Below are 10560 nucleotides of genomic sequence, written 5' to 3'. Positions count from 1 at the left end.
AGACTTGTCTATCCTTAGCTCCATTAGCTTGTCCAACACTACCTCTTCCATGATAATGATTGTTCCCAGGTCCTCACCTACTTTCATCTCTTTGTCAATTACTGGCATGTTATTGGTGTCCTCCACTGTGAAGACTGACACAAAATACCTATTCAATGCCTCGGCCATTTCATCATATCCCATGACTAAATGTGCCTCTTCGTCCTCTAAAGGACCAATGTTTAGCCACTTTTTAAATATATTTAAACAAACCTTTGCTATCTGTCTTTATGTTCTGTTTTTTCTCATGTTCTATCTTACTTTTCTTTATAGCTCTTTTTGTGGCTTTCTGTTGACCTTTAAATCTTTCCCAATTTTCTAGTTTCTTGCTGATCTATGCCTTCTCTTTCAATTTATAGACTCCCTTAATTCCTTAGACACCCATGGCAGATTACCCCTTTTCTTAAAGTCCTTTCTTTTCACTGAATTATACTTTTGCTGAGCACTTTAAAAAAATTACTTTGAAAGTCCTCCACTGCTCGTCAACTGTCCCATCATAAAGTCTTTGTTTCTAGTCTACTTTAGCCAGCTCCTACCTCATCCTATTGTAGTCCCCCATGTTTAAGCACAGGATCCTGGTATTGGATTTTACCTTCACACTATCCAGCTATATTCTAAATTCAACCATACTGTGATCACTCCTTCCAAGAGGATCCCTAACTATGAGGTCATTAATTATTCCTGTCTCATTACGCAGGACCAGATCTAGGATAGCTTGCTCCCTTGTCAGTTCCATTACATACTGTTCAAGAAAAGTATCACGGATACACTCAATGAATTCCTCCTCAAGGCTACGTTGACTGAGCTGGTTTGACCAATCTACATGTAGATTAAAATCCCCCACGATAATTGTCATACCATTTTTACTGGCATTAGTTATTTCTTTGCTTGTTGCCCTCCCCAATGTGTGGTATTATTATTTGGTGGCCTATAGACTGCACCTATCAGTGTCTTTTTCTTCTTAGAATTTTTAGTTTCCACCCAAATGGATTCAACTTATTCTCTATAGAACCTATATCATCTCTCAGCACTGCCCCGATGTTGTCCTTGAATATCAGAGCTATACCACTTCCCTTTCCTTCCTGTCTGTCCTTCTGAATAGTCTGATACCCCTGGATATTTAACTCCCAGTCGTGACCATCCTGTAACCATGTCCCTGTAATGGTTACTAAATTATAATCATTCGCAATGATTTGTGCAGTTAACTCATCAACCTCATTACGAATGTTAGGAGCACTCAGGTAAAGCACCTTTATGCTGGTTTTCATAACCTCATGATTTCCAACATCTGTAATAATATCTCCTGAGTTTTTCTTCCTTTTTACTTCTTTCGTAGTCTGTCTTGTAGTTAAACTCTCCTGCACACATGCTAACCTTTCCATTTACCATCATACTTTCTGTTGTTTTCCCTAATCACCACTGTTTTTATCCTATTTGCTAGATCACCGGTTCCAGAACGGTTCAGGTGGAGACCGTCCCTTTGGTACAGATCCCTCCTGTTCCAAAACCGATGCCAATGCCCCATGAAATGGAACCCCTCTTTCTCACACCACTCCCTTAGCCATATGCTTACTTCCCTAATTTTCTTATCCCTAAACCAATTTGGACATCCTGGCACCGGACAGGCAACACACAATGCAGGACTCCCGATCCGGCTTGCAAAGGATACGATCTATGCCCCTAGTTATACAATCCCCTATAACTACCACTTGTCTTTTTGCTCTTGCCTCTTGAATGGCCTCCTGCACCATGGTGCTGTGGTCAGCTGCCACATCCTCCCCGCAGCCCTTTTCCTCATTCACACAGCAAGCAAGTACCTCATACCTGTTGGACAAGGTCAAAAGCTGAGGCTTCTCCATTCCTGAACTCAGGATCCCCCTACCTGCCTCACCTGCAATCACACCCTGTGGTCCCTGATCACTGACTGAATTTGAATTACTTAATCTACCAGGCGTGACTGCTTCCTGAAACAAAGTGTCCAGGTAACTCTCCCCTTCCTGGATGTGCTGCAGAGTTTGAAGCTCAGATTCCAGCTCATCAGTTTTGAGCCAGAGTTCTTCCAGCAACTAACACTTGCTGCGGATGTGGTCACTGCCGTTCACAATGGGATCATACAGCTACAGCACATCACCTGCCCAGCCATTTCCACTCAATTGGTTACTTTATTAACTTGTATAAATTTATGAGTTAATTAATTTCTTATACTTCTCTGCTATGCTCTTTTTCAACCTTACTGCAGATTTCCTACCAGCCAATCAGGTCACTGCATTCATGTGATGTCAGTCCAGTGTTATTAGCAGTGAGAATGTGTTTTATGCTCACTCTGTGTTACTGCTGTTACTGTTTGTCCCTCCGACTAGGCCACGCTTCCCGAGCTCAGTGAGTTTTATACTCACTCCCTGACTTCAGTGAGTTTTATACTTACTCCCCGAGCTCAGTGAGTTTCATATTCACTCTCGAGCTCAGTGAGTTTTATATTCATTCCATACTGCTGCTTGCTGCTATTGTTCCTCCCTCTGGCCTCTCCCAGCAGACTAGGTCGCACTCAGTGAGCTTTATAAAGAACAACCTCAGTTATCGAAACATGAATTATCTGAATTTTGGATTATCTGAACAAGATCTCAAGGTGCCGTAAAAATGTTATACATTATCTGAACAAAAAATTCCCTGCCTGTCTCATTGAGATAATCGAGGTTGTTCTGTACTCCCTCCTTGTTGCTGCTGCTGGTCTGCCTTCCGACCATTCCCCACAGACTAGGCCACGCTCCCCGAGCTCAGTGAGTTTTATACTCACTCTGTGCTGCTACTGTTCCTCCCTCTGACTGCTCCCCACAGACCAGGCCATGCTCCCCGAGCTCAGTGAGTTTTATATTCACTCCCTAAGTTGGTAGCACGGTGGTACAGTGGATAGCACTGCTGCCTCACAGCGCCTTGGACCTGGGTTCAAATCCCACCTCAGGCAACTGTCTGTATGGAATTTGCACATTCTCTGCTTGGGCTTACTCTGGTTTCCTCCCACAGTCTGAAAATGTGCAGATTAGGTGAATTGGCCATGCTAAATTGCCCGTAGTGTTAGGTAAAGGGGTAAATGCAGGGGAATGGGTTTGGGGGGGTTCCTCTTCTGAGGGTCGATGTGGACTTGTTGGGCTGAAGGGCCTGTTTCCACACTGTAAGTAATCTAAGCTCAGTGAGTTTTATACTCACTCCGTGCTGCTGTTGCTACTGTTTCTCCCTTTGGCCCCTCCCTGCAGACTAGGCCACGCTCCCCAAGCTCAGTGAGTTCTATATAGAACAAACTCGGTTATCCAAACACGAATTATCTGGATTTTGGATTATCCGAACAAGATCTCAAGGTGCCGTAAAAGACTTTATCCATTATCCGAACAAAAAATTCCCCGCCTGTCTCATTCTGATAATCGAGGTTGTTCTGTACTCCCTCCTTGCTGCTGCTGGTCTGCCTTCCCACCATTTCCCACAGACTAGGCCACGCTCCCCGATCTCAGTCAGTTTTATACTCACTCTGTGCTGCTACTGTTCCTCCTTCTGACTGTTCCCTCTGACTGCTCCCTGCAGACTAGGCCACACTCCCCGAGCTCAGTGAATTTTATACTCTGTGTTGCTACTGTTCCTCCCTCTGACTGACTGCTCCCCGCAGACTAGGCTGCACTGTCCTAGCTCTGTGAGTTTAATACTCACTCCGCGCTGCTGCTGCTGCTCTGCCTTCCGATAGCTCCTTGCAGACTAGTCAGGGAGGTGTTGCCAGTGAAATGCTACCAACCTGCACCAAAGCTAATCTTATAAGGGCCTGAGTGATGTGGGTTAAAGCAAGATTTAGGGCAAAATTGGATGAGAAATCCAGCAAGGCCCATCTTGACATTGGGAGCAACTTGCTCCATGCTTTTCACAAGTGGAACAGTGAGATTCTCGCAAGGTAGCAGTGAGTTGTCAGTGGATGACGATTAAATTTTGTTAAACACCCTGTTGGTGGAATCACTTCACAATCTTAATATTAAGCGTTCCATTTTACCAAACTCACCAAACAATCTTGACAACAAGAAAAACTGAAAGAACTGAGGTTGCTGAGAACCTGAAACGAAAACAGAAATTGCTGGAAAAATTCAGCAGTCTGCAATCATCTATGCAGAAAAATCAGAGTTAACGGTTAATCAGAGAACAGTTTTGAAGAAGGGTCACTGGAGTTGATGCGCCAATTTTGATAACTAGTAAACTCGGCATGGAAAACAGAGCATGTCCCTCGTGAATTCAGCTTGCTGCTTGCTCCAAAAGACCTTCATGTTGGTTACCAGGCAAGAAATTTCAGAGCACACACCATGGGCACTGGTCAGATGCACCCCACATCTACATTGGTATGCAACATGTGTCAGTCTCTTGACATTTTTCTGGCCCACATACAGGACACTTCTACATTGCAATGCTGCACCTCAGGGTACAATGGCTTGTCCAATGATTGTAATGCTGGACATTGTCTACTCAGAGACATGGACAAATTTGATGGACTGGCTGCATCTCCAGGTTCTTTGTTTGTTCTCACAGCATTCACTCATCCTTGCATTCTCTTGTTGAATTTTGACACTGCTACTTCAGGTCCATATTACCTACATCTTTACATTTGCCATTCAGTGCTCACACAAAGAAAGGGACCTTGTCACCAGGTTTCAGTCAAGTCTGTAGGACAACTTTCACTCATTGAGCCAAGGGCAGCCTTAGATATCATTAAGGGCTTGGAAATGATCAGTTAGCCACTTGGAGTGGTCAGAATCAGAGCACTCTTTACATAAGGGATGGACAGTTGAATGTTGTATGGCCCCCAACAGTCTTGATTCTTTATGCCTTTTTTGGGAGCTGCTTTCCTCCTGGGATAAGAGAAGCGTAGGTATTCAAGGAGATGAAAGTGACATGGCTATTGTTTTTGGTGCAGATGGGGAGGTGTTCTGAGTGAATGAGGGGGTAGCACAGACGACAATGAATGAGGGAAGACATTGCAGGCATTAATGAGAGCAGGAGAGCATTAGCTTTGGTGAGAGTGGGAGGTATCGGAGAGAAGGTTATGGCATGTAAGCTGGCAGAGTGTAGAAGGTCATTGGCCTTCTTCCTGCCATGCTGGGCATTTCACCAGATGACTGAACCTGCACTGACCTGTGTGTTAACCTCCGATCCAGCTGGCATGGTTTTGTATCATGGCCTCTACAGCTCATCCTAAGGGAAGTGGAAGACCTGCCTCTCCATCATGCTGTCCAGCAGAACCTCCAGCTTCCTGCCCGTAAAATGGTTTACCAATATCCCCTGTCTGTCTGTCATGTCCATGATAAATGTTGGGAGCCATGGAGGGCAGTTCTGGCCTGTACTTGTCTGGGTGCCCAATGGCCTTTTAAAGACCTGACACGTGAATTTTGGTATATCCAAAGTGACAAGTTGTTCTGTGGATGGCTTTTGGAAAGATAGGACGGGAATTGGATGTGAGGAAAGTTAGATAGTTAATGGGGGAAAATTATTTACAGAATAAAAGGAAACCCACTAGGCCCTATGGGCAGGAATCCCTCCATTAAAACACAATACAATTCAGACTTAGCCAAAAATAAATATCATTCAGCACTCAGTCTGTCAATGAACTGTATTCCCTGGTGATATGTTAGCCTTAATTCAAAACATTGAGTACTGTGCATGGAGGCTGGTGCTTATTGAAATAATGTATTGCCAGTTTTGAAGACAAATTCTTTGAGATGCAATGAAACAGATAATTAAGATGCTCCGTGGCACTATGGTTTGGAACTTAATGTTCTTCATTATCTGTAACCTGGTCTTTACTGGCTTTCAAAACAAAATTGGCTCTGATGAAATTTAATGGTAATAACAATGGAAATTTCAGAAAAGTTATGATTGTTTTCAATTTGGATTAGTTGTGAGTATTGAATATGTTTTTGATTTTAGATAAACTGCAATATATTGGAACACTTCCATTCTTTAGCCATTTTCATTATGTGATTATATTTCAATCCATTAGAAGTTGTCAGCTAGCTAAAAACAAATTGGTTTTTGCTTTGTTCAAGGGGCGACCTGGCCGGAGAGGACTTGTGGGTAAAACGGTGAGTTGATAGCTTCATTGAGTTTAATAACATTTAATAAGATAAATAACAAGATTTGTTACATGACAGCTTGTCTGGATTCAAGATGATGGATAGCTGTTGCTAATACCATGACAACATTTCCTGATCAACATCACATCATCACCCACCCTCACTTTCTCTCCTTCTCTTCTCCCCCACTCCCCTTCCTCTCTCTCACACTCTCACTCTCTCTTGCTCTCTCTCCCTCTCTCTCCCCTCTTCCCCACTCACCTCTCCCTCTTTCTCTTTTCCTCTCTCCCTCTCCCTCTGACAATATATTTTATATGCAACCTGCAATACAATTACATGCTCTTTCCTAGTTTTCAGGATGCTGAGGTCTCTGCTGAAAGTTTCAGGCCATCCTCGCTCAGCTCAGCAAGCTGAGCAGAGCACAGGGACCTGGTGATTGGTGGGGTTGGAATTTTCAACATAGTCTTCTCTCCTGGAATTTAGCCTTTTTAGTTATGAGCATATCGAAAGAGAATTGGGAGTGGCATGTAATTTTAGTTTGAATATCTGCAACGGGTTAGAGTCATCCACTACAACTGAACAACATGACATCAAAGTTCACTCAGCACTCACTATGCAGGGTGCTGCAACCAGACACCAATTTTGTATGATTCGGGGTGGGATATGCCAAATTGCTGTGCTCCCAAATTAGGAGAAATGAACTGGCTGCCTTTCTCCATTCCCCTCATCTGGCCACAACACAATTAATTTAAAGAGATTCCATTCCCTTGTAGATGCCTTTCTCCCAGAGGAAGTGAATTTATCTTTAAAAAGGAACCCATTTAATCAGGCTTTCTGGAGTGCCCTAATAATTGGAGATAACATGGTGAGAGATGTTGGGTATTGATTGGATTAGAACTAGATTAGATTAGAAGATGATTTCTAGCTTTCTGTGCCCTCGTCTTGGTGAGAATGTGCTTTACCCAGATGTACACTGACTCCGGATGACTACTAAAGACATTGTTACTTTACCTGTAAAAAGCAATAGAAAGAATTTGCATATATACAGTGTCTGTGATGACACCAGTTTATCCACAGTACAATGCATTCAATGAGTGACTCTTGATGTGTAGTCACTGTTAAAAGGCAGAACATGGCCAGTCAATTTGGACTTGGAAATGTTCCACAGGAATTAGATAATGAAGAGTTCATCTGTTTCAGTTGTTGTTTGAGGAATAAATAATGGCCAGGCTAATAGGGAGAACACTCCCATTCTTTGAATAAGTGGACAGGATCTTTTATAACCACATATTTCTACTCTTAGCCTGCAGTGGCTCGAAGACAGTTCACTTTCAACAGGGCAACTAAGGATGGGCAATAAGTGTTGGCCAAGCCAGTGATCCCCATATAACTACATTCCATGAGTAAACTAAAATAAACTGATTATCGTTAAAACATTTATTTAAATACAGAACTTTTTTGTCTCATGCCTAAAACATACATTACCATTGTGCAGTTTAACACATCCTGGTCCACATAAACTGGAACCAGTATAAGATTACAGATTATGCTGTGGATGCAACAGGAAAACACTCAGATCAATCAAAGTCTTTATCCCCACTGAAGTCAAAAGTAGGTGAAAGATTGTCACATTGAAAACTACTGTTGTTTTAACGTGACCATCTCGATTTAGTAGCGTGGCTGCCTGATATTGCACCTGTATTGAAAAGAAAGTAAGATCTTCAGGCTGAAAAACAAGCAGCTGATCTAGTTGCATCTGTTTTCTATGAGGCAGGTTAATAAAACTTAATGCCCCTTTCCCCACTACCTCACCAAAATATTGCAGTATTGAATCAGTATTTGGAGAAATGAATTGCAAAATATTAGATTAGATTCTCTACAGTGTGGAAACAGGCCCTTCGGCCCAATTAATCCACACCGATCCTCCCATTATACCTAAGTCTATGGGCAATTTAGCAAGACCAATTCACCTGACCGGCACATCTTTGGACCTTGGGAGGAAACCCACGCAGTTACAGGGAGAATGTGCAAACGCTACACAGACAGTTGCCTGAGGTGGGAATTGAACCCTGGCACTGTGAGGCAGCAGTGCTAACCACTGAGCCACCATGCCGTCCCTGAGAATATCTACTATTACTCTGAGAATATCTGCTATTCAGGAGATGATGAAGATTTAATGATAGAGGTCAATTTTGAGCTGGTCAATATTAACCTGAAACTTTGATAAATTTTGCTTGAGGAAGTAAGTATTAATCTGTTAAGTATAATGTGGTAGAATCAAGTTATCACCAATTATTGCTCTTACTGGCATGTTAAGAACTAAAATTGAGAGAAGCGCATGTAAATTGCACTTCCGGCCGCCCATCTGTACAGTACATGGACAAAACAAATCTGCAGATGCTGGAATCCAAATTAGACAGGTAGGAGGCTGGAAGAACACAGCAAGCCAGGCGGCATCAGGAGCAGGAGAAGTCAACGTTTTGGATATGACCCTTCCTCAAGGAAGCAGAATATGACACTAACTTCCAGCTAGAAGGCCATGAGAGTCCATCCCCTGGTAATTCTTGCCGATACGATTTCAGTACTTATCAATAAATGCAGTTCCCAAGAAGCATATCTGAGCTTCTCCATTGGCTTTGAATCTCATTGAAAACAGCTTTTAATTCCCTCATTAATATTGAAATTTCCTTTTACAGGGTGTCAGGGGACCTTCTGGTTACCCAGGATCCATTGGGCCCTCTGGACTCCATGGCCAACAGGTACATTTGCATTTTCTAATGTATCTTCTAGAAATGCTGTTTGGTTAGATTTGTATGAACTGAATAGCTAATTTGCAAGTCTAAATCTCTCTGAGGCTTTTATCAGTTAAGATTGATGAGATTCTGACTTGAACTGTTCCTCTAAAGTTGGATCCTATTTTGTTTTGCTTGTCAGCATGTTTCTTGATTTACCCCTATTGGTTAAGTATGGGATAGAGTCCAGAAGTGGCCTGACTACAGAAATTCCAATTTATGATGCTTAAGAATATTATTTGTTTCCCTGGTTATCAAATTTGAGGTGATGAAAATGTAATTTGGTCCCTGGTTCAAGTGAATAAATTTAATAAAATAACAAACTGAAGTAAAGCACAGGTGAAGTAAGGTGTTGACTTTGGATTATAGTCAGATTGTTTCACATTAAGAGTTGAGGCATGCTTTATTCCTGCAATCTGATTTCCCTCTCCATTTTCTTTCTCACTGCCTTAATTAAAAGGATAATCAGCATATTTTCACAAGAGTCGAGAGTGGGGTGCTGGAAAAGCACAGCAGATCAGGCAGCATCCGAGGAGCAGGGGAATCCACATTTTGGGCAAAAGCCCTTCATCCAGAAGGGCTGATGAAGGGATTTTGCCCGAAACGTCGATTTTCCAACTCCTCCGATACTGCCTGACCTGCTGTGTTTTTCCAGCACCATACTCTCGACTCTAATCTCCAGTATCTGCAGTACTCACTTTTGCCTATGTTTTCACAAAAGACACAGCACCGTCTGGCTGTTAATTAAAATTGCACAAGCAAAGATCTCAAGATTTTTGTAAAAGAAAATCCTCACAGCTCTGCATTTTTCACCTTAATATGACAACTACTATCAAACAGCCTTCATGGAATCAATCAATCATGAAATCCATAAAGTGTGAAAGCAGGCCATTTGGTCCATTGAGTCCACTCTGACCCACCACAGAGCATCCCATCCAGACCCACCCCAGAGAATCCCATCCAGACCCACCCACCTCCACCTCTACCCACCCACCCCGGCCCTATCTCTGTAACTCCGCATTTCCCATGGCTAATTCACTTAATCTACACATCCTTGGACACTGTGGGCAACTTAGCATGACCAATCCACCCAAACTACACACATTTGGACTGTGGGAGGAAACCAGAGCACCCAGAGGAAAACCACTTGGATATGGGGAGAATGTCTGTGGAGTTTTCAAAGTCACCCGAGGCTGGAATGGAAGCTGGGTCCCTGGTAACAATGGTAACCACTGAGCCACTGTGCTGCCCTTTTACACAATGCATTTCAGATCATTACAATTTCTACTGTTTTAATTGCCCTTCTAATTCTTTTGCCAGTTACCTCAAATCTGTAATCTTGGGGTTGGACAAAACAGCATTGGGGGTTGGGGGAGCATCGTTACATGGGGAAGTGCACAGGGGAATTCTTGTAAAGGCAGCCTTTGGTTGGACCTGCACCCAGTTGGAAAAGAGATCTGTTGCTGGGCGTGTGCCACTGTGTTGGAAAACTTTGGACCAACCAGATGGTCCCCCTCAGCTTTCATTCCTCACTTTTAACAAAGGTTTTAGAACTGACATTGGCAGCCCTGTAAGTCCTGAACCTCCCTCGATCAAAAGGACTCACACTGAGAATGGGGTCAGGAAACAGGCAC

At 43.0% G+C, this 10560-nt stretch overlaps 1 protein-coding gene across 1 annotated transcript in view; it reads left to right on the top strand.

The window, feature by feature from the left end:
- The window catches only part of LOC122564270 (collagen alpha-6(VI) chain-like), a 106646-nt gene that overhangs the window by 60095 nt on the left and 35991 nt on the right, over window positions 1–10560 (top strand). Inside the window, exons 22-23 of the mRNA XM_043718945.1 lie at window positions 6108–6143; window positions 8831–8893. Of these exons, the coding sequence (XP_043574880.1) occupies window positions 6108–6143; window positions 8831–8893 (99 nt within the window). The remainder of the gene's footprint in view (window positions 1–6107; window positions 6144–8830; window positions 8894–10560) is intronic.

This window comes from Chiloscyllium plagiosum, chromosome 29 (assembly GCF_004010195.1).
Source record: "Chiloscyllium plagiosum isolate BGI_BamShark_2017 chromosome 29, ASM401019v2, whole genome shotgun sequence".
NCBI lineage: Eukaryota > Metazoa > Chordata > Chondrichthyes > Orectolobiformes > Hemiscylliidae > Chiloscyllium > Chiloscyllium plagiosum.
The sequence above is the reverse complement of the archived record's forward strand: the minus strand, read 5'-3'. Positions and strand labels throughout refer to the sequence as shown.